Source organism: Hemitrygon akajei, chromosome 30 (assembly GCF_048418815.1).
Source record: "Hemitrygon akajei chromosome 30, sHemAka1.3, whole genome shotgun sequence".
In the NCBI taxonomy this organism is placed as follows: Eukaryota; Metazoa; Chordata; class Chondrichthyes; order Myliobatiformes; family Dasyatidae; genus Hemitrygon; species Hemitrygon akajei.
In genome coordinates, this window is record NC_133153.1 from 27,033,857 (window position 1) to 27,059,356 (window position 25,500).

The following is a 25,500-nucleotide window of genomic DNA, read 5'->3' on the forward strand; positions in this document are numbered from 1 at the left end:
ATTTTATTATCAGGATAATTGGTTTAATACACTTGGCACAAGAGATTAGAAGACAGCCTACAGCTAAATCAGACCAGCTGCTGTGCACTAGAAGTTAACCCAAATTTGGAAGGCTAATGTAGGCAAGTTCGTCAAAGTAGGATAACAAAAATGCAGGATCTTTAATTAATTATGGAAACCGTTCTATTGGTTCCATTTTCCATGAAACACTAAACTCAGTACTGTACTCTAGAGATAAGCTGATAAAATTCAAAGTGAGCAGTCTTTCCTGGAAGCAAACAAGCAATAGAGCAAAATTTCATTAAGTACCTGTATCAACTCCCAAGATACCCTCTGAAAGTTTCCAAGTATTTTTAGGCATACTTCAGCACTAAACTTTTACACTGTACTTACCATTGACATATACAAGCTATTATTAAAAATGTGTTATTCCCCTCAAGTTCAATCAGATGCAGTGTTACAAGATCTCTTTGTTCATCTAGTGCAGGTTAACGCATGCATAATTTACAGTCAAATATGCATTTCAATTTTATGAGATTGAATAGGAAAAGATCTTTTTGAATTAAAAAATTCTTAGTGGACTTAAGTACATGAGAACTATATTCCTACTGAATAATGCTTCAAAGACGTTGCAAGGTTTTCACCAAATTACAGCAATGCTGTTACAATAACAAAAAATTTGATGCTGCAATGAAATACCCAGTATTCAGTTTGTAGAGCACCAAACCGTAATTTCATGGTTTTATGGCAATAAAATGAATGTGGTGTACAGATCAGAACTATAGCACAAAATTCAGTTACATTATTGAAGATTAAGAATTGGTGCTTCCACAAAATAGAAGGAATTGTACAAATCTGTGCAAAAGTCTTAGGCACATATATGTAGCTAGGATGCCTAAGAAATTGCACAGTACTGTGGTAATTTTATGTATTGCACCGTACTGCTGCCACCAAAAAAAACCCAACAAATTTCATGACCTACGTGAGTGATGATTTTACTGTGGGTCTCGATTGTGGACTGAGAGTGGAAAAAGGACAGGGAGAGAGGAGGCACCAGACAGACATTCTGTAATGATCAATAAACCAAATGTTGGAATTATATAACCTTGCTTGGTGTCACCCGTGCCACCCCCATCTCTGACCCGGCAATCCTTCTCTGCTACCTGTCTCACCCCTCCCACAGTGATCCACCCTTGCCATTCTCACTGCCCTACATTGACAAATATGGTACTGTGGAAAAGTCTTAGGCACCCTAGCTATATATATGTGGCTAAGAATTTTGCACAGGATAGTATAAAGGCTTTCACTCCTTTTGTCAAGTGGTAGTTTTACAAAAGCCCTCCCTTCTTGTCATGACATTGTAAACGAAATTCATTGGACAACATTTTATTAAAAAGTTTATCCATTCAAACAGAAGTGAATAATATGTTACCTAAATTACTATATACATAAAAAAATCAGTCTGATAACAAAAATTACATAAACGTACAAGTCGATATCCAGTTTTAAGTTGGCAATCTTTCAATATTGCAAGATAACTCACATAACATGTAAGCTTCCACTAAAGCTGTTGGAAATCACTTCAGTACAAAATGCAGCAAAACAATAAGGTTAATCAGACATGCTGTATCTTTCTGTACAGACCACTCACGCATTACGATCCATGCGTACATCTATCTCTCTCCCATTAATTTTTGTGCCATTCATCATTCTGCATGCTTTCTCTGCCACTTCCGGAGAATCAAAGCGTACAATCCCACAACCCTTGGACTTGCCATTTTCCATTTTTATTTCAGCAAATATTACGTGACCTAAAAGGCAACGCATGAAGAAAAATTACTTTTGCATACTCCCAGCTGGAACATTAGGTCAAAATAACAAGACTTATGTTTAAACACTCACCACACTGACTAAACTTTTCCTTTAGTTTCTGCCATGTCAGGTCATATGGAAGCTGAAAAATAACAAGTTTTTAAAAAATGATTCTTATTTGTGCACCATTTTCAAGATGCAATAGTTTTAATGAAAGAAAAACAGCACCTACATTTCTTGCAAAAATCTGACAGCCTCGAAAACTACTTCCACCGTCTCTTAAACCACTTCCTGCTGTTCCAGTATGCATACTTCCAAATCCACGATCATTATCCATGCTCCTATCGATCCCACCTACCAATCCTGTTCCCATTCGATCAAGACTGGAACCCATACGATCCATAGCCATTGCCATGCCTCCAGCCATGTTATTCATAGCAGCCATGCCAGCACCTATGATATTCAGATTAAGAACAAAATGCTAATCAGTAGCATGTTTCACAATTTCAAATATGAGATATCAAGTTCCTACTTTCAGTCGTAGGGCAGAGATGAAATTAGAACATGGATCGATACTGCAAAAGAACAGGCCTTTAGGTACACAACGTCTGTTTTGACCAAAATCAATATCATGTCCTGTCTCTACCACCATCCCTAGGATCACGTTCCAGGCACATGCAACTGTGTAAAGCCCTGGACATTATCCTTAAAGGGTGGGGGCTCTAGTATTTGATATTTTTACTCCATGGAAGAGACTCTGACCATCCACCCACCCTTTCATTTTCTCTTACAAATTTATAGACTATAAACTTCTATCAGGTCTAAAATGTGTGCTTGAGTGAGAAGCCCAAGGGTTCGGCCCTCACTCCTAACTTAAACATACATCTTCATTGCAGCACAATCAGGAGCAGGGATTTGTTGTGAGTCCCAATTTTCAGAAGAGAGTCAAATTTATCTCCTGTCTGCCATTCCCGGGGGGGGGGGGGGGGGGGGGGGGAAATAGACTAAAAAGCCTGAAATATTGAAAAGAGTTCAACTATGGCTTTAAAAAACACCTTCCTGCTGACTGAGTGGGGTTTGTTCTAAAGAAAGAACTAGTTTTTAAAAAATCTATAAATACTTTGGGATACCACGGTACCAAGAGAGTTCCATTTTCTCCAACAGGCTCTGGCATTTCTAATGCTACAATATCAGTCACTTTCATAGCCCAACACTGAAATCCATTATGGCCCACATTTAGATTAATTCACATAAGCAAGAATTCTATGCAGGATATTCTGAACAGTAAAAACAAAGGCTTTATAACAAATGGCCACTGTGCAATGAATTCTAGTAACTGTCCCCAATGTTTTTGTCTCCATTCGCATTCGCATGAAAGCACTCTTGCCAACTGCACCTCTTGCCAAAGTATTCTAAAATGCAACCTTCAGTATCCTAACAAATGTTCAGCAGTACACTGACATGACTGACATCAAAACAGACAAGTTCTCATAAGAAATAAAGCAAAAAATTTCTTGATTATCCACCTTTGAATTTTAGGTTTGAAGGCTTAAGTAAGCATTTGAACCAGTACATTAACCTACCTAATGCAGAAGCAATTACGCCCATACCAGTGGCCCCCATTCCACCTCCCATGCTTCCTCCAATACCTCCACCTATTCCACCTCCTAAAGAAAAAGGGAATGAAAAGAAATGTTTGCCAATTATGAACAACACATTCCAACAGCAAAATTTTACAATTCTGAACAATGAACAGATTTATCATCAGGCCAACCAATTAGACAAATATTCACAATTACCTTCACTCAAAAAAATTAAAGTGATGAGTGTTATTACAATTAAATCAGAAAAGCAAACCTCTCTAAATATGCAACAGATAAATCCTCCCAAATTGTGCAGAGTATCTCCCCCATGGGACACTTGCTTGAAACATTTCATTGGCATAAGCAGACGGCATGGGTGAAAAAAAAATCCACTCCAAAGGTGATTAGTAAAATGAGGGAAGTATACAGCTTCTCCAATTAGTGCACAAGAGGAGGAAAGCGGGGAGAGTGAATATATTAACAAAATTTTTAGTTTTATTTTACAAGATTTTGCAAATAAATGCATTTTAACCAATTAGTGATATCCATTTTTATTCTAAAGACTGGTGAATTCAGCAACATGAGTATTGTTAATACTAAGACATAGAACACACCACACTGGTTATTCAAAATACAACAGATTCTGCAGATGTTGTAAATCTTGAGCAACACATACACAAAATGCTGGAGGAACTCAGCAAGTCAGGCAGCATCTATGGCAGGGAAAAGATAGACGACGTTTCGAGTCGAGACCCCTCATCCGGATTCGTGAATGAAGTCATTAATGTCACAAACCTGAAGAAGGGTCTTGGCCCAAAACATCAACTGTTTATTCCCCTCCAGAGGTGCTGTCTGACTTGCTGAGTTGCTCATCTTTCAAGATCCACATCACGCATCAAGTTGTTTTTCCTTTCTTACCCATTCCACTAAATGAATCACCAAAACCACGTTTCATAGGCATTTCACTTCTTCCAAATTCTTGATCAAAACTACCTCCCATAGCAGAAGATGCCATTCCTGCACGATACACATCTGCAACAAATATAAAAAGGCAATATTCAAGATTGGCAAAGCAAAAACCTGATTCAAAATAAATTCTAATGTTTTCAAAGTTATAGATTTGCACGTTTAATTTTTCTACCAAAATTCAATCAATGATACCAAAACCAGTCAGTTCACTTCCTTCAGTTAATGTCACAGAAATAGCTTGACGGAATCTGGGAGATTTTTCACATTTCAACCATGAGGAATGACTCGCTAAGGAGATGAATAATCAAGGATCAACATCATTCACCATAAAGGTACATTTACATCTATTAGGAAATTGCTGTGGTGTGTTGGTCAGGGCAAGACATGCAACAAAATCAATTATAAATACAGAATTATATAAAAAATAAAGTTAAAGGTTAAATTACAGATATGGAATAAATGTGCATAAAAACAAATACCAGCATGAATTTAAAATATTAACAGCACTATAAAAACTGATTTAAAGTGTTTACAGTGCATTGCAGTGACGAGGGTAGCAGATAGAGGGAGCTGGGGGGGAGGGGAGGTGGTGAGGGCTAATTAAAAAGACTGACCAGATTAACTGTTTGGGCAAGAAACATTTAACATCTTAAATGAAGTTTTGTTTTAATTGCCCTTACAGCACTTTCCAGAAGGGAGCTTTTGCAAAAGGCAATTTTCAGTGTAGGTAGTGTGATCATATTTGAAGTATGTTAAATTCAGAAGATGGAATATAACTACAGTGTTATGGAATGTATTATGACAGAAAGATAAAGCTCTTTACCTCCCATAGTACTTCCCATTGCAGCTACACTGCTGCTTATTCCGCCAATGGCACTCATACTGCCTCCCACTCCTCCCATGTTTCCCAGTCCTGGGGCCAGGTTTCCTCTGAAGTCTTCCATTGTGCCCATACCTGCAATATGAATTCAAAGTCACCAAACGAATCACACATGATAAAGCCTCAAAGCAGTAAGTAAAATATTACCTGCCATTCGACCCAGATTACCCATGCCTCCATCACCAAAGCTTCCCATGTTGTTCATTACGTCCATTCCACTGCTAAAACCAATGGGACCACTCATTCCTTTAGGCATGGAAAGAAAAAGGTTTATAATTAAAAAGAAAGAGTACTGAAAACTTAGCTTTTAAGCAAGCAAAACTTACCTCCACTCATTCTGTTCATTCCCCTATAGGCTGGTCCATCTATTCCAATTCCTAAGACAAATGCAAGGGGTGTAGTGGTTAAGTTTATGATATGTAATTTTCCTCTCTCATTTAGAATTATGTAAGGAACAAGTGTCATACCTCCAGCTGTCATGCTGCCCATTGCATTATTCATAGGCATTTGATTTGCAGCGATTGGTCGCCCTCCAGGTCCAAGTCCCATTCCAATACCACCAAGCCCACCTGAATCCAAACAAAACAGCAGGATTGAAACCACTAACTAGTATATCATTATGCAAAGCAACAAGTTTTATCATAATTATACAGCTGGGCAAGCATCTAAACAGATGAGACTTTTTTGGTCTCATGTGTTGTACTTACGAGGCAATTGAGGCTTCTTGTCAACAGAACGCAAGTCATCATATGGAACAGACCTATCGTCCTTTATGAAAGGGAAGGAACTTGGTTAGGAAATGCAAAACTAAGATTCTCAGGTACGTATGATGTTGTAATAATAACAAGACAAAATTCTTACCATTTTCACGTGCATTGGTCTATCAAACAAAAGCTGTCCATTGAACATAGCTATAAACAAGTTAAGAAAACTAATAGGAAGAGAGTTCCAAATTTGAATAAAGGATTTCTTAGCTCCTTCTGGCATACTTAATTTCAAAGGATTGTGCCAACTACAAACAGTAAGTGTGCAGACTGGAATGTAAGCTTCAGTTAACTTATTTAAATTTAATATTGTAGAAAAACCAAAGTCTCTGTATCTTGTCTATTAAAGCTATTATTTTCAGATTTTCTACTTAGTAGCTTTAAGTATGTGGTTCCATGCGCCTTATAGCCATCATGCACAAAATCTTGAATCCACAACTCAGACGCAAATACAAATGGAATTTTTTAAAAAACAGAAAATACCTTGGGACTTTCAGGATTAAAAATTGAATTCATTTTCATACAACAAAGTAATCGACGGTAACTAACAAAAGAAAACAGCGAGCAGCAAAATAGAAATTGCCCAAATACTCCTGTGAGGGAATGCAATGATTCCGTAATCAGGCAGTATACATTATTATAAGTGTAAAACAAATGCTGCTTAGTTTGCACTGCGCTGCCATTAGTTTCACAAATAGCAACTTACATTCTATTTTCATGAAGTTGCTGCATTCACACAGTAATTGTCCATTAAATTCAATGAAAGCCTTAGTAATTAATGGTACAGGTATTTTAATGCTGTGAATTACATTTCCAATAACATAATCATTAACCACAAAGTGAATAATTATCAAAAGAGTAAGAGTTTGTATCTTAATCTACCTGTGTGAAATGGTTTTTAAATGATCTCCTTCTCTCTAAATCTAATTTTATTTCCATACACCCAAGTGGACAAACTCATACACTAATTCGCTCCTTGCTTAATTCCCAAATATTACTGGTGAAGATGACAAAAATTTGTCCTAGTGGATAACAGAGGTAAGGCTGTGTGCACTATGCAGTTAACTGCAACATTGCCGTAATCTTGTGAATAAATCAGAGCTCAATCATGTAGGAAAGTAAGTGAGACCCTGCTGCAGCATACCCCAAGTCTATCTTCACTCCATGTTTGAATATCAAAATGACAACGGAAAACATTCCTTAAATTCCATAGGTTTAAAGTCTTTAAAAAAAAACTGGTAAACCAAATTCCAAACCTACAACCGTAAGTAAAAGGATACAAATAGCTTGAACGGCCTCAAGTGGCTGATCGAATATTACAGTCCCTATTCCACGGCTCTTGCCATCTTTGTCTTCTTTGATATCTGCACGTTTTACAGTCCCAGCCATGGAAAATACTTCTTTCAATTTCTTCCAACCCACTTTGAAGTCAAGCTATACAGAAACAGAATAGGAGTTCAAAACAGCATACTAATTTTTAGTATTTCTTCTTAGTCCTCCAAGAAATGAAACACTTACATTAGCAACAAATACAGTTGGTAAAAGTCTTCCAGCCTGTAGAGCGGTGAGGACTTCAGGAGGTATATTTAGGTTGTTGACAAGATTAGGCGGTAAATTAACAATTGGTGAACTAATATCCGGCCTGGATCCGCCAGGGTACGAACCACCCCCTGCACGTTGCATAGCCCTGCGAGCATGCTCTCCATCAGCATCCTACACAAAACAAAAGCATTTGTCAAAAAAGATTTTGGGAAGTTTATACAAATGCATATTCCAAGAAAAATTAGACCAGCTCGGACGTTTCATCTGTGCTGCTAATGAACACTGACTTAGAGATTACACACACACAGTCACTTTGTGATGCCAAAATTCATCTCCATTATTCAATTGAAAAGCTAGACAAATGTTTGAAAGGTGATCAGAATAATAAACCTATGAACAAAGGAAGCATAGAAATGATAAAATGGTAGGTTGGTGAAAATTTTGAAAGAAAATGGGTCAATGTTTGGCTCCACATCCCCCCCACCCCCCAAATGTTTCAACACAGGTTGGATGATATTGGCTATCGTGCTCCTTACAGAAAGGATAAGTTCAGTGTAATGCAACAGTTGGGAATCAAACAGTCTTAACCTGCAAATCCAATTTAAATTCTATAATGGGTACAATGCAACAAAACAAGTCAGCATGCTAATTTTCACTAATGCAAACTGGGTTTTGCTATAAAAATTATATTTGGATATATTTTTCAAGCTGTGCATAATCATATTGCACCATCTCTGAAATAATTGATCCCTGATACATGTCCACATTTTTTTAATAAAAGATTTTGAAGATTACTTCTTCAGATAACCGCAAAGGTGATGTCAAATTTGTTCCTTAACCAAATTCTAAGTAGGTGGGAATTTATTAAAATTTGAATGAAGCCTTATAGCTCTCTGTACAAGCAACTCACAAATTGTGCACTCTGATGCCATTTCTAACTGCATATCAAGCACTAGTCCTCAAACCTGGCTGTGAACTATCTCAATTGAGGTCGAAAGTGGTAAAGTACAGGTGGCCCCCGCTTTTCAAACGTTCGATTTACGACAACTCGCTGTTACGAAAGACTTACATTAGTACCTGTTTTTGCTAACCAAAGAGGATTTTCGCCTTTACAAAAAAAAGGCACCCGCTTTATACACGTGTTTACCCTGAGAAAGACTACAATGACCATGAAGCCTTGTGCGGGGAGTTGTTTGCGCATGCGTGTACGTGTCAATTTTTTTCCTCCAAATCAATTTTGGCTCGCTGCCTTCCCGAGTTTGATAAGTGAAACTACACCATACATATACATACAACTACACCTACAATATTTCTGTTTTATATAGGGTGTAGATTTATCATATCATTCCTGCTTTTACTATATGTTAGTGTGATTTTAGGTCTTATTGTGTTAATTGCTTTGATTTGGTAGGTTATTTTTTCGTGTCTGGGAACGCTCAAAAAATTTTCCCATATAAATTCATGGTAACTGCTTCTTCGCTTTACGACATTTCGGCTTACAAAACAGTCTCATAGGAACGCTGTACCTTCGGATTGCGGGGGAAACCTGTATATGTTCTTGACCATACTGTATAAATAAAACAAATTTTAAATCCCCCCCCCCCATTTTCCCCAATACTATTTAAATTGTTGCCATGTTTTATGATAAAGAATCAAATCTGAATTTTCTTTAAGAACTACTGTCAAAGTAAATATATTATCAAATATGTATATGTAATCATATACCACCCTGAGATTCATTTTCTTGCAGGCATTTACAGTAAAAAACTATAGGATTTATGAAAAACTATAAACAAAGGTTGACCATTGTGCAAAAGGAGACAAACTGTGCTGATAAAAAATAAAACTACAAACGAGTTGTAGAGATAGAAAATCTCCAAAAAGATTTTACAGCTGATAAAGGCCCTAAAAAGTCTCAAAATTATACGTCACATAATATTTCTGTTCATAGTTCGTATAAGTCGATAAAATTGGCATGGCAACCAAATTTTGAAGTAGCAACCTAAATTCACAAAATGTAAAAGTGCTTGTAAGAAATCTGTAAAGAAAAAGGAAAACAAGGAAAAGCAAAATGCTAGCAGAATTTCATTCTTTCCCCTGCTCTCGAACGTGAATGCAGTTCTCTCATTAAAGATTTCTTTTCTACTTTGTAAAGAATTTAAATGTTGGTACAAAATTTAGTTCACATAGAATGAGAGTTCTTTTCACTCCTAGGCTTTGTATTTAAATCGATAGCTTTTAACACTCAAAATCACCTAGAAATATAACCTTCAAATTAACAATTGCTTAACTTTTTTTTGACTAAATCAAAGAACCTACCATAGTATTGAGAGAGCTCCATAAATTTAAATTATATATATAATTACTGCAAATGAACAGATTAAAACTGATTTCTCTTGACAAAAAGGCCAGATACAACATGTAATAGAAGTATTTATTTCCATTGCTTGTCTTTCACTTCTTTCTATCATGTTATTCATCACAAATAAACAAGTACAATACTGTAAAAATTCATGTGTTTTGTCCAAAGTGATTATCGGATTTTATTGACCATTTACCTACTCCAAAATAAAACATTTCTATATTTACCCTAGGAAGTGCATTAATAATTTTTAATCACCCAATAAGTCATCCTTCAATCTTTCGTACAAAAAAAAGCCAATTGCTTATTAGATGTTCCCAGAGTCAAAACCTCTCTGATCTGGCCAAAACAAAATAGTTACACAAACAATTTTTAAACTTGCCATGATGTTTGAAACTGTCCTTTAAAGAAGAGCAACCTGGTCAACATGCACCTTTCCAGTCTCAGTAAATCTGATGTTGTCCAAACCACTACTTTCCATGCCCTGTTCATCCATCATCACCTTTGTGCTCATTCTTCACTGAAAGTCAGTTTGGACTATTTTAAAACTTGCACCCTCAATTTCAAATCTGTCCAAGGCTTGGGCCTTTGAGATCACTAATTTTCTTCAGCACTAAAGCCCACAAGAATCTCTAATGCTCCAAAGCCGGCCTTAAATTTCCCCAAATCTAAGTGCTGTACTACTAATGACCACATGTTCAGATGTTAAAGCTCCAAGTTTTACACCTTCCTATCTTTCCTTCCTCTCAAGGTATCCCTAAAACTCAATTCTTTGCTCAACTGTCCAAAACTTCTTAGTATCAAAATTTGCAAAACAGTGAAGTTTCTTTGCTGAGCACTGATAAAGAATGCTGCTTAAATACAAGCGATTTGGCAAGAAACTATTACTCACCTCTCTTATGGTGAGTGGTCTTCCACCAAGATCATATTTGTTCATAACATCCAAAGCCTTTGAAACTAAATCCTCTGATTTGAATTCCACAACACTGTAGATTTTAATCAGAAAATATATTAATATATTAAAAGGGCGCAAAGAGATCACCAAATTAAGCTTCTAATGGGATTCAATTCAAGTAATTTGCTTGCCAGATATACCATAGCATAACTTCTAGTTAGTCTGCAGCCTCCCCATTTTCAATTAAGCCACTGTTTAAAATTCCAATTTACATGTAAAAGATTTGACAGCAGTTACATAAATATATTAAGATTAATCTTATTATACAAGTAATATCCTGATTAATGGGCGAGAACAGTCAATATATTTTAATTGACAGGTTGAGTACCCCTTAACCGAAATTCCAAAATACAAAAACCTCTGATATAAGAATTTTTTTAAAAAATACCAACATGATGTCACAAATGAGTTAATTCCACAATTCCCAAACACCAGAGACAGTTTGGAGAAGTGACCTCACATATGTAATGGACAGAAGTTAATGAAAAATAGAAAAACACTGTATAAAGCAAAAAAAATCTCAATTGTGTATTGAAAGAGTGGAATGGTCAGTGACAGAGTGAACAGATGCCACTTAATGGGATACGCTGACTGTTAAACAAGCAAAGATCTATCGCGACAAACTTAAAATTGAAGCTAATTGTTTCGTGCATACAATTATTAAAAATATTATATAAAACTACCCCTCCCCCAACATAGTCATTTCAGAATGGGCGGCAATTTGAAATCGATGGCAGATATGAAGCCAGCACCGGAACCTGGTAATACATGTGGTCTGGGGGGGGGGGGGGGCGGGGCAGTCATTCAACTCTGACAGTCTGTGTGGAGGACCCAGCTCTACCATGCCAGACTGTGCTCCCACTGCAGACTGTGCTCCCACTGTGGACTGTTCATTGTGAGCTTTAGACCAACTGTACATAAACTTTTCATGTGATATAAATTGATTATGTCTTTAGACTTGGCCCCATCTCCTGCATATGTAAATGTATCAAACAGGTTTTCCAAATGTTAATGGATTTCATGCTTTTATTAATAAGATAAACAAGAGTATGTATTATCAACAACATAACAGTTGCATTCTTCACAGGATGCCTGGATGTTTACGACATTGTAACCTGTTGTAAAAATATAAACATTTGGCATCTAGAAGGCCAAGTTCCCAGAATGTGTGACATTCACACTTGCCATGTTTTGACACTCAAGTCCTTCATATTCAACAGCAATCTGTAAATTATTGACTCACCAAGACCACCCACTGGCCATTGGGATCATTTATAGCTAGTTTTAATGAGTCAAATCCCACCAGTATTGAAAACCATAAATAAGGTGTGAAGCTACCCCATCAGAATTGGGAGTGCATCCACCACTTTGAAAGCCAAGATGAAAGCGATCACCAAAACAATGAAACAGAATACCTAGAATTTAGCGAAAAGCTAAGGTGGTCAAATGCACAGTTCTACACCATTGGTTTGGGAGAATACTTAACACACCAGGAAACACAACATCATGACAGCCAAGCAATTGAACAGCAAACTACTTACCCACAGCCCTTGATTCAGACGACAAATAATGGAAAATATGGGGAGGGGGAAAGAAAGAAAATGTTTTAGCATATATGATGACCAGATGTTGCTTCTATTTTATATCTTACATGTAGGAAAAAGGATTTAAAAAAATTATATTTTCCATAATACAGACTCTTGCTGCAACTACCTCCTATATTTTATGGTTACAGTTCTGTAAAAGCAATACATTACAACTTGTTTATAGTAACACCAGTCCAATCAATTAAATGTAAATATCCACTGCAGGCCTCCAGATTAAACCACTCAACACAACCAAACTCCAGCATAAAGCTGAGTTGGCAATAAATACAAGGGCATCCTAGCTAACACCTTAAAATTTGAGCTACCTGTGCTAATCAGTAAGTAAAAATTAAAACTGCTGAGGACCTTATGAACCCCCAAGCAGATTTTTCCCACTTACCCTTGACTTTCCTTCAGCATCCTTAAAGAGTTCCACGTATATAACATCACCAACTACATGAGATATACAGAGGGGAAATACCAAAAACAATGCATTTAAAAGACCACACACTTACTTCACTGTTGCCACTTAAACAACACTACAGAGGAGCAACCCATTATTCACCAACAATCAACACCAGACCAGCACACCTCCTAATCATTACAATGCATAACAATTTTAAAAAGTGAAATCAACTTTTGCCCCAAAGATTTGTCACCTGCATCATCCGAATCAAATTCGAACAACATTTTCCATCATATAGCAGCAAATTAAACAGATTTGGCCTGTATGATATGGTTGGTGAACAAATAACAGACATTGTTACGACCATTTAATAAACAATCTGACATTGCTAAAGCAAGTTACATTTCCTGTCAATGCCAACATTGTGGCAGTCAAAATACACTGTTTTAAGGTGACAAAGCTTACAACCCTCGATGTGTTAAGTCACAAATACAGAAACACAATACTGCAATTAAAATGCTTATTGCACAACACACAAAAGCAATAATTCAGCCATATCATGGCATAAAATCCAAATCCAAGACATTGAGCTTCACAATTGAACTGTGTGTCACCTTACAACAGATGCAGAAATCAAAGTTACAGACATTGTTCTCAGCACAAATGCATTTTAAGCTCAGTTATTAGCTCAGTAATAAAGGCGTTCAAGAGAGAAACTTGGAACCAAAGTCCAACATAATTAAAAAGTCGAGAAAGGATGCAAAACAACTTCCTTTTTTCCCCTATGACATAAAGGCAAGTACCAGTCATTTTCCATATTTTCTCTTCCAGTTCCAATTTCCTTACACCAGAAAAAGCCCAGAAAGCCATCTGCACAATAAGGAAATTTCACTTCACTGTATTTATAAATTACAATGCTCAACTATCCCTTATAGGACTTCAATAATCATCGCGGCCTGAACTGAAACCAAAATGATACAATTGAATGCTAAGCAAAACAAATCCTTATTTGGAAGGCCTTTATGCTGATGGTTAGTCTCTGTCATGCTTACACAGCTCTACTAATCAGTCTCAAATTGCTCTTGGTCATTCAACCACTCTAAATAGGTTTCACAAAAAAATGCACTGATTTGAAACATTATACTCGTACTCATCCATAATAAAATTATTTAATGATTTACCACCCTGCAGAGAAGTTCTTGTGTGCAGCAAGCTGTAACTAAGTCTTTTTATAACATTAGATCACCTACCTTGAATACAGAGAACAATATTTACAAATACCACTCAACTTACAAAATAAAATTTTAAACCATTATCATTCTGCAAGGGCTTAAGAGCTTTATGCCATGCTTTCTTTGATTAGGTGTTCAGTCAACATTAGTATGCATTTAATTAACATGTGATGTATGTTTACAGTGCAAAGATGCAGTTCGGAAATAAGGGCACAAATAGCTTTAAACAGTTGAAGGAAGAAATAAAATGAAGCTTTCCTGAGTAGCTTAAATTTGCAAATTACTATTCACTTAAGGATCTGATTTCCAGAAATATTCATAACACAAATCTGAAAGATTGCTGTAAAATTAGCCATCGAATGAAGAAAACAATTGTATTATTCTAAATGGAAATACAGAAGCTGGTGGGGTTAGTGATCTCAAGGAAGTTTAGGTCAGGCTGTAGCAGACTTTAAACCAGATGGAAAGCTGGGTAGACAATGGGCAAATGGAATTAATACTGACAAGTGCAAGGTGATGCATATGGGATATTGTAAGGAAAGAGTTAATTGCGATTTCTCCTTGGTACATGACATAATAAAATGAAAGTTTGAAGACAAAATGGTGTCAGTTTTGAATAGTCCAGTGCACATCACCAAGATTAGACAATAAATAATGTTTTCCTCCTTACAGACTGGTTGCCTCAGTTTTCTTAAATTATGGGTCTGGACTGAAACTCATTAAGTGCTAAGTTGGTGCAGCTGGTACCACCAAGGGATGGAAAAGTATTGGGGTGATAATTATGCGATACTTCAAAGGAATCTTAAAGGATATAAAAAAGGGAAAATTTTTGTACAGGAGTGAGTGTTTGGTCTTAAGCTAGGTAACGACCAGTGGAAGTGCTGACATAAGGCCAAGTATGTTGAGAGGGTTAGTGTATGTCCAGTCAGAGAGAGAAAACAGGCATTGCGCAAGATTGTGGGATTTGTGGCTCAGATTGAATTTGCAGAGATCGGCTTGTTTAGTGGATGATAAGCATTATTTTGATTTCTGTACTGCTACTACTGAAGACCTGAGGTTTTCATTCTGTATTGCATTTGTGCTAGTTCTAATGAAGTGTTTTCTTGTGGTGTAAAGTACATGTCCAGTATCCCGTTTGTTTGTGATTGTACATGCAAATACCCTGAGCTGAATGAGAAAAGAATACAGTGAATTTTAAAATAATTTTTGTTACAGAAATGAAATGGGGTGCTACGGAACACTGATGAACAGACGAGTCTTGGGTTCTAGTCCGCAGCTCCCTGAAAGATAAGGTAGTGAAAGCACTCGGCATACTTGCCTTCATAGATCAGAAGTTGAGTTGTTATTTAAATTTTTTTAATTTAGAAATACAACAATGTAACAGGCCCTTCAGCCCAGCGAGCCCACACTGCCGAATTATATCCATTTGAACAATTAATCTCCTAATCTGTTTATCTTTAGAACATGAGAGGAAACCACAGTACCCTGAGGAAATCCTTGATGTAACAGGAAGAATGCATAAACTCCTAATGGTTGAACCAGGGTCACTGGCACCGTTCTAGAGTTACACTAACATGCCACCCCCAAAACGCTGGTGAGACTGCACTTGCTATAGTGCAGAATTCAGGTCACCATACTACAGAAAGTATTATGGTTGTATTGAAGGGATTGGATTGGCTGGATTTGTTTTCCCTAGAGAGGAGAAAGTTGATGGGTGACCTGACAGAGCCATGTAAAATCTTAAGAGGCATAGAGTAGATAGAATCTTTTCCTCATGATAGGGAAAACATGAGGGCAGAGTTTAAAGGTGAGAGGAGTTTTAAAGGGGGTTTGAGAGGAAAGTATTCTTTACAAAGAGATGGATATCTGCAGGGCACTGCTAAACACAGTGGTGGAACTAGACACACGTGCTATATTTGAGGCATTTAGACAAGCTCAAGTAGACAATGTGCAGGATACAGTCCTAACACAGGCAGATGTAGATGGGCTAAATGATTGCCATAGACATGATGGGCCAAAGCGCTCATGTTTGTGCTATATAAATACAGCACACAAGAATTTGAAAATTGATACAGATATCAGCAACAAGGGTACAAAGACTTAAGTAGCTCTAGCTGGCAAGAGCTACTAAAATGGTGCATGAAAATAAGTATACAAGGGATACTAGAATCAGTATAAATATTTACCATTAAATTATGAAAAAGGCCATCATAGAACATTGAGTAATACACCCTTTACACTTCCAAAGATGCCAGTTTAAACTGTACATCTACCTGCACGTAGCCTAAAATGCCTTGTGAAAGTATTCAGCCCCCAATCCAAGGTTCACATAAATGAGTATTACAACCAGGGATTTTGATCAATTTTAACTGAGAATTTTTATTTGTGAATCACAGGTTCTTTTTCACAGTACATCCCCAAAACAGGGAAAAGTACAAAACAAAAAAAATTAAAAATTCAAAAACTGAAATGTCAGCAGTTCAAAAGTATTCATCCCTCTTCAGTACTTAGTTGAACCACCTTCTGCAGCTATTTCAGCCAGTAAACTTTTTTGAAAAAGTGCCTATTAGCTTTACACAATGTGATAGGGCAAGATTTGCCAATTAATCCTTGCAAAATTGCTCAAGCTGTGCCAGGTTAGTGTTAGGGTGCAGCGGTGGACAGGAATCTTGAGGTCTTGCCAGAGACGATCGATTGCATTAAGGTCAGGACTCTGGATGAGCCACTCAAGGACATGATTTTTTTTCATTTGAAGCCACTCTATGGTTGCTCCAGCAGTGTGCTTTGGGTCATTGTCCTGCTGAAAGACGAACTTCCTCTTTAATTTAAGCTTTCTGGCGGAGGCTAACAGGTTTTTATCTAGGATCTCTCTTTCATACTTCCATCAATCCTGACCAAATTTCCAGTGCTTGCTGCTGAAAAGCATCCCCAAAGCATGATACTACCTCCACCATTCTTTAAAGTAAGGCTGATGCGCAGCATTAGATTTACGCCATATGTACTGTTTAGTGTTGAGGCCAAAAGTTCCACTTTACTCTCATCCAACCACAAGACCTTCTTCCACATCTTTACAGTATCTTAAGTGATTGCGCAGGGATACACTTTTTTCTAGCTTTTTCCTCCTCTTTTGTGCAAAGCCTTAGAGATTATGAAGCCATGAACTCCATTTCCAATTCCAGACACTGACTTCTGCAGCCCTTTCAGGATGACTGTTGGTGTCAAAATGCCTCACTTACAAGTGCCATTCTTCTCTGATGAAGAAACTTAGATGGGCAGCCTGATCTAAGCAGCGTGACTGTGGTTTCCACTTTTTCAGTGGACTGCACTGAGCTCTGAGGTATGATCCGTGCTTTTGAGATGGTTTTGTACTCTTCCCCAGATTTGAGCCGATTATAATTTCCCTGACTTGTCGTGAATGCTTTTGTCTTCATTTTGATTTGATCGGTTGAAAATCAACCACACTGTTGGACCTTACAAAGAGAGGGAATATTTATCCTTATGACTTCATTGAAAACAAGTGATCCTCCAATTTGTTAATCAACAAATTGGGTGAGTTAGTAAGATAATATACAGTATTACACCTGTGGAAAGTTAGAGTAGTAGTTACAAAAGGGAGGAACACCTTTTCAGCCTCACAATTTTAGTTTTTAATTTTTAGTAAAGTGTTGACAGATTTTGGAATTTTTCTTTTGATTGGGCATAATGCACAATGCTTTGTATATTAGTTCCAAAAATCCTACTTTAATACATTTTAAATTTAGAAAATGAGAAAGTAATATGTGAAAATGGTTGTGGGGACTGAATACTTTTTCTAGACACTGTATATCCCTCAATTCCCTGTCCATTCATGTGTCTGCTAAAATGCCTCTTAAACATGGCTATCATATCTGAAGCAAAGTGGATCCCAAAGGAGGTATTGGAAATGAAAGTAAAGAAATACGCGTGGAGTTTTTCAGAAATATTTACAGTAGAAAAGCACGCCACAACTTGAACACTCAATAATAGTGAAGTGAGAACAGAAGCCTGAAGGAAACAGGGAAACTATAAGCAAATTATGGCACCAAAAGATGGAAAAACAGAGAGTCAAATGCTTTCCAGTGTGGAATTTTACAAGAAATAACTTAAACAGAGATCTGCAATTTGCCTATTGCCGCTATAGGTGTACAGCAGATGCAATCTCACTGACTCTCCACCCAGCCCTGAATCACCTGGACAATAGCAGCACCTATGTCAGGCTGCTGTTTATCGACTATAGGTCACCATTCAACACCATCACACCCTCACTACTAATCAACAAGCTCCAAAACTTGGGCCTCTGTATCTATCTGCAACTGGATCCTTGACTTTCTCTTTGGGAAACCACAGTTAGCACAGACCAAAAATAACATCTCCTCGCTGACAATTAACACCAGTGCAACTCAAGGACGTCTGCTTCGCCCACTGCTCTGCTCTCACTACACCCATGACTTTGCGGATAGGTACAGCTCAAATGCCATCTATAAATTTGCCAATGACATAATCATAGTTGGCAGAATTTCAGACGGTGTCGAAGAGCCACACAGGAGTGAGATAACTCAACTGGTTGAGTCATGTCACAATAATGACTTTGCACTCAACAACAGTAAGACCAAGACACTGATTGTGGACTTCAAGAGGGGAAAGTCAAGGGAACACACATTGGTCCTCTTCGATAGATAACAGTGGAAAGGGTGAGTATTTTCAAGTTCCTGGGTGTCAACATCTCTGAAGATCCATCCTGTGCCCAACATATTGAAGCAATTACAAAGGCAGCATGATAGAGGCTATATTTCATTAGGAGTCTGAGGAAACTTAGAATGTCTCCAAAGACTCTCATAATAAATTTCTACAGGTGTACTGTGGAGAGCATTCTAACTTGTTGCATCATTATCTATTATAGTGGCCACTGCACCACTGCAAAGGCTGTGGCGAGTTGCAAACTCACCCAGTTTTGTCACAGGCACTAACCTCCCCAACATCGAGGACAACATCAAAAAGCAATGCCTCAAAATGACAGTATTGTCACTAAGGACCCCCATCACCCAGAACATGCTCTCTTCTCATTGCAACCTTCAAGGAGGACATACAAGAGCCTGATAACAAACAAACACTCCAAATTTTAGGAACAACTTCTTCCCCACTACCATCAAATTTACAAATGGACGGTGAACCCATGTACACTACCTCACATTTTTCCCCCTTTGTTTTGCTCTTTTTGCATTACCTATTTTATATATATTCCATTTTCTTGTTGTAAATTTTAGTTTTTTTATTCTGTATTGCAATGTACTGCTGTCACAAACAACATATTTCACAATACATGCCATATTAAACCTGATTCAGATGGTAGCTACCGACACCATCCATACCCGTCCACCCAAAAATCATTTTGCTAACCTCCTTCATAAGGGATAGTTAGCTAAAGTTTATGAAATCATAAGCAATCTTATTAAATTGGCAAAGCTTCAGTGAAGGTTAGAACGATGTGCAGAACTCGTATTTACTAACCTAGTTGATGAAAGCCCTAAAAATCAAATCTTACTTTGTCAAAAATAGAAGTTATTGCAGATAATGAAGGTGGAATTAAGAAAATGACTAGAATTTTTGTGTAAATCTTCTGTTCTCAAGATTGCCAGTGTCAGCCACTTGCCCCCAAAAACCATTCTATTTCAACAAGTGTGGCACCGGAAGCCATCACCATGAAGAACCAGTTATAGGCACACCAAACGGCATTGCAGAGGTTGTTTCAGTGCAAACTCAGACTTATCCCAGTCTGCAAGCTGGGAAGTCTTCAGAAGTTTGTGCTGTTGTGCTTAGGTCTGTGAGATGTCACTTGGAACATTAAAAGCTACACCAATGGTCAACTCTGCCTAATCTGACTGTAAGTAAGAAGAATAAGAAAAAGTCACCTAAGATTCTCGCTCCACCTTTCAATAGGATCATAACTGTCATAGTTTATAGTGATGGAATGAGAAGTTGTCTCTAATAAAACACTGGGCATTAAACATAAATTCAAAGGGACAGAAATAATACTAAAGCTATACTGGTGCTATGCACAACTTAAGAATATAACAGAAAATGATGGAGGAACTCAGCAGTCCAGGCAGCATCTATGGAAAAGAGTAAACAGTCTAAGTTTCAGGCCGAGGCCCTATATCAGGACTGATTTGTACGTGTTGCTTTGGATTTCCAGCATCTGCAGATTTTCTCGTGTTTATGAATATAACAGCCTTGGAGGAAGTGCAAGTGGTTGACCAAAATTATACCCAACTTCCAAATTGCACAAATTAGCATTAAATTCCACAGAACTGAAAAATAATTGAAAACAGAGATGGGGTATAATTACTGCTTTTTACCCTAGACCAAGCTGCTGGAACAACTGCATACTTCCATATCTTCCATTTCCATTACTGCTAATTTTTTTGCATGTTTATTATTCTAATGATAACTGCACTTCAAAGCTTGGCTGGATAGAATTTTCGAAAATACGTGGTGTAGCAGACATGCATGTCCAATTTCCTTTTCATGAACAAAGTTACATTTTGGGGCTTCTGTGACTATCAAATCTGTCATTTTCTGCAACTTTATATATAGTTCACTTTAAAGAGGTCATACTTAACAGTGTCAATGACTAAGAACTGATCTCATCCAATCCATCAGATCAATTATCCAAGTAATCAGTAAGGATTTTAATGATTTTACTTGAATCTAATTTTCATTTCATTAAGAATATTTAAATCTAAATTACACACAGTTGCTTGTTGAAAAGAATGAGAAAAAGCCTAAATTTGAGAAACTAATGGCCTGAAAAATTGAAATGAGTTAAAATATTCTTGGTTTCAGCATTCTGACTGCCTGCAAAATGCTAACTTCTCTGGGAGAGGGCAAAGGCACAAACGCAGTCAGCTGAGAAATATTATAGTCTCTATTAGCAATCTTCTCTACCATAAAGTATCAAACCTATCCAAAATTTAATCAACAGTAATGTGCCAATTTTGATTACTGCTCCTGAAAAAGATGTTAAGACTTCTTTTGCTACTCCTATTTTTCTTAGAACTTCTAATGTAATCTATATGCCAATGTCCCCTGCCAAATTCCCACTCAAAAAAAAAGCTGTCTTTTAGAAACTTCACAACATAAACTGAGGCTGAAGCTACAAGTTCAATCCCTTAGATATAATTACAATGATCTTAGCTTCAATTTCCAAATTAGCTGACATTTCAATAATTATCTCAACAATCAACTTGAATTACAAAAGCTCAAGGAGTTTGCTTTTCAATTCCACCACAGACACAAAATGTCTTATGCTGCAGCCTTCGTTGATAGCAGGCAAGAATAGCTGTTTACTGAACTATGTTTCTGAGCCTAAGTATCAAAGAATCAGTGACAAACTTCAGGTTGGACTATATTAAGAATACAGCTCATAAACGGTCAATGTATTCCTGCTTGTGCAATACAGGATATTGGAGCAATTAATGCACATAAAGCAAGCATATGGAGCTCTTGAAACAGCTTTTCTCTTTTTCCCCACTATAGGACAATAATTTCTATTTTATGCACAGTTGATCTTACTGTTAGAACTAACTACAAAAAAAGTCACTTGTTTCAGAGGAAAAGATCAGTTTTCTGACCTTTTGTGCAGTTGCCTTTGAAACTGCTATGTTACACAGCTTAATTCTATGGTTTCACTACCACTGTTTATAACATCTATATAGAGTATGTTACTTTAATTCTAGCTTTTCAAGTAGCTTGCAGTTACTAGTAATCAGTAAACTAAAACAAGCACAACCTCAATGTCTGAAAGATATTAATAACCAGAATACAGTTATTCAGATGAAAATTTATCCATAAGTTACCTTTCTCTCGCATGAGGTCTTTAATCACTTGCCACTTTGTATCATAAGGAATGTTGCTAATAAAAACTCGGTTACGGTTATAAGCTTTCTTGTCACCATTTGTCGTCTTATCTTTTGAGTATGGATGATATCTGTTGGACTTCTTATTTATTACAGGCTTGTCCTTCAAACTTGATGTTTCCTCTTTTGAAGGCTCATCTTCTTCACTATGTTAAAGAAAAATGCATCAGCACACAAAATACTCAGATGTTGTCAAAAGTCACTTTTCTTCAAATTACCAACCCAATAATGAACAAGTTTTAATGGGAATTAAGTGAGGTAACAACAAAGTTTTATGTTAAAATTTGCTTCAAAAATATTCATACACAAGTATCCATTTTCCAGAAGCCAAATGGCTGTACATTCTGTCAAAGGGTCCTGGACCAGCAACGTTAACAGGTTACCCTTTCACAGATGCTGCCTAACCTTCTAAATTTCCAAGCACATTTTGGTTTCATTTAATTACCCCTTACTTGCACCCAGATTTTCAATGCCAAGCAAATTGGGAAACAATACCAAGCAAGTTGCAGAGTTTTGGACTGACAGGTCTCTGGAGTCCTTATGGTCTTAAAACAAGTGACTGGAGTATCACAGGTAAAGGAAATAGCAAGCCTAGTTGCACACTGTTCATTCTGCCATAGATGAGGCACAGGACAAGGACACAGCCAATAGGAGAAGAACACAGTACTAAGTTAAAGAAAGCATCACAAACAAAATGCTGGAGGAACTCAGCAGGCCAGGCAGCAACAATGCAGTAAACAGTCGACATTTTGGGCCAAGACTCTTCATCAGGACTGGGAAAAAATATGAGAACTCAAAAGGTGGGGGGAAGGGAAGGAAGTAGTACAAGGTGGTACGTGTTAGGTAAAACCAGGATGGGGGAGGGGTGAAGAAAGAGTTGGGAAATTGATTGGTTAAAGAGATAAAGGACTGCAGAAGGGGGAGCCTGATAGGAGAGGATAGAAGACCATGGAAGAAAGGGAAAGGGAAATGATGGCGAGGAGGAATTATCGAAAGTTCGAGAAATCAATATTCATGCCATCAGGTTGGAGGCTACCCAGACGGAACATAAGGTGTTGTTCCTCCAACCTGAGTGTGGCCTCATCTCAGCAGTAGAGGCGGTCATGGACTTTAATGCCATCGTTGGAGGCTACCCAGACGGAATACAAGTTGTTGCTCCTCCAACCTGAGTGTAGCCTCTAAATTAAACTTCCTGTTACACACAGTATAAGCAGTTTTATTACATCACTGACCAACAATTAGCAAGATGTCTGGTCCACAAACATTTTGCCTTTTAATAGATGAAATAGCACCAAAAAATTTAAGAAAAATGTTGGATAAGCAATGCTTATATGAACGGAAAGAGCAAAAGTTTCCTATATAAAATCCTGAGAAGTCTTGACAGGGTGGATGTGATGAGGACATTTTCTCTTTTGAGGAGAATCTACAAATAGGGGTTGCTGTTTAAAAATGAATGGTTGCCTATTTAAAACAGATGAGAACTCACTGCCTTTCCAAAGGACCCAAGTCTCTGAAATTCATCCTCAAAATACTGAATATTTTTAAGACAGAGACAGGTAGATTCTTGATCAGCGGGTTGGTGGAATATTAACAACATTAGGTTGAAATACCATCTCGAGGTTACAATCAAATCAACCGTGGTTTTATGAAGGTGCTGAAATGCAAATTCTGCAGATGAAAAGCAGAATATTTCTTGAATAATACAGAAATCTGCTTGGTGGTACTTCATTGAAACTGTATTTTCAAGTTCTCAGGATCACAATTGCTAATACCTAAAAGTCACATACATCACTGGTGAGTAAATAAATGCAGATAAAGTATTTAGCTTTCTGGTGTTTTGCAAACTGCCCTTACATTTTGGTAATACCGTAAGTTGAATCTCTTCCATACACTACAACTAAGCATATTCCCTCTACTGTTGTGATGCACTCATGCAAACAAAAATTGAATACTGTTTTTCCAATGTTCTGGATTAACTAAATTGTAAATAGTTTACACAATAATAAGTGGGCAACTTTGTCAGCCATTTAGTGGCATAATTACTGCAATTTTCCTACGTAACAAACGTGAGATTAAAATAATTAACTGAAAATCAAAAAACAAAAACTGGAATCATTGCCGTGTATTGTTCGATCCACGATGAGTATTCCATAATTAACCAGCCAAAATCCACGTCTTAGGAGCCGTTTTTAAACGTTGAATCTCTCAATAAATAACACCGCAAAAACAAAGACACCCTGAACAATCAGGAGCAAGGTATCCAGCATTTTCTATTTCATTCACGCTTAAGTAAGCTATCTGGAGGCAAAACAATAACAAAAGAAAATCGCCGATGCAACACACACAAAATGCTGGAGGAACTCAGCAGACCAGACAGCACCTATGGAAATAAACAGTCGACGTTTCTTCTTCAAAGAGAAGTCTCGGCCCGAAATATCAACTGCTTTATTCCTCTCCATAGATGCTGACTGACCTGCTGAGTTCCTCCAGTATTTCACGTGGGTTGCTTTGAATTTCCAGCATTTACAGAGTTCCTCGTGTTTAGGAAAACGCAAATACGGTTTGAATGTAACGAGGCTCATGAAAGAAAAATCGTGGAGTCAAGATCTAAGGGATTTTTGACACCATATTGCAACAGAATTTGTATCAAGAGCATACAACAAAGTGAATTATCAAATCGCAAAAATCAAAACGTGAAAACGCCGGCTGTTAAGCCAGGAGTGAACCTTGGGCCTCCAATAAAACAGTTCAGATGGGGAGGGATGAGCGAAGGCGTGCCCCATTTCAGCACAAAAGGATGGACACCCTCGGCCAGAGGTTGGGGGCCCGTCCGCAGGCCTCGCGTCGCCATTGAAACACCTCAACTGGGAGTTGATTACGTTTTATCTGGCGTCTCGCTCTCTTCATGCTGGGTATCTTCGACGTGCTGGATCTCCTGTGATTCTTCTTTGATCTCCTCCATCATGTTTTCCTCCGGACGGAGCCGCAAACTCTCCGAAACGACGGGCCGTCCCGTTGCCAGCACTCCGCGAAGCGCCGCGCAAATCCCGCCCTCCGCCGGCGCACGTAATATCGCGAGTCTTGCCTCGCTCTCCACGTGTCCGCCCGTTCAGCTCAGTGAGTGCTTGGGCTGGTTCACCGTGGGCTCGCACGTTGTATTCACACACTGCATTTCCACTTCTTACTTTAATGTTTCATTTTGTTACTAAAGTCTTGATATAAAAAAGTACTGGGCTCTGAGCTGTGGTAGCATTTACGCACGGTAATTCACAAACAGTTAATGACTTGGAAACAGGTGTCTGTGCAAGACTGCTTTACAGATAATTTATTTTTGAGTTACAGGAATGATTGCAGTCAATCAGTGAAAGATTCAGAAAACTTAACAGATCACCTCTTGCACTACCATGGATTCAATTGTTCAATTTAAAATCAGAGAATGTATACAACCTGAAATTCTTAATCTTTGCAAACATCC

The 25,500-nt window shown here is 37.6% G+C and overlaps 1 protein-coding gene across 1 annotated transcript; it reads right to left on the reverse strand.

Moving 5' to 3' along the window:
• Positions 1 to 1,370: 1,370 nt before the first annotated feature.
• myef2 (myelin expression factor 2) lies at positions 1,371 to 25,070 on the reverse strand. Its single transcript, XM_073033170.1, has 18 exons — positions 24,905 to 25,070; positions 21,966 to 22,171; positions 12,854 to 12,906; positions 12,409 to 12,416; positions 10,805 to 10,898; positions 7,527 to 7,721; positions 7,289 to 7,442; positions 6,106 to 6,155; positions 5,952 to 6,012; positions 5,712 to 5,813; positions 5,571 to 5,621; positions 5,392 to 5,490; positions 5,188 to 5,319; positions 4,314 to 4,427; positions 3,396 to 3,479; positions 2,045 to 2,265; positions 1,903 to 1,954; positions 1,371 to 1,811 (listed from the first exon to the last, which is right to left on the reverse strand). The coding sequence occupies exons 1-18, from the start codon at positions 24,988 to 24,990 to the stop codon at positions 1,648 to 1,650; spliced, it is 1,926 nt and encodes a 641-aa protein (XP_072889271.1). The 5' UTR covers positions 24,991 to 25,070; the 3' UTR covers positions 1,371 to 1,647.
• Between the last annotated feature and the right edge of the window lie 430 nt (positions 25,071 to 25,500).

Coding starts and splice junctions, on each gene's coding strand:
- myef2 (XM_073033170.1), bottom strand. CDS start 24,990: ATGATGGAGGAGATCAAAGAAGAATCACAGGAGATCCAGCACGTCGAA. Junction 12,907..21,965: donor AGACCTCATGCGAGAGAAAG/GTAACTTATGGA, acceptor TATCTCATGTAG/TTGGTGATGTTATATACGTG. Junction 1,812..1,902: donor GGAAAAGTTTAGTCAGTGTG/GTGAGTGTTTAA, acceptor GTTGCCTTTTAG/GTCACGTAATATTTGCTGAA.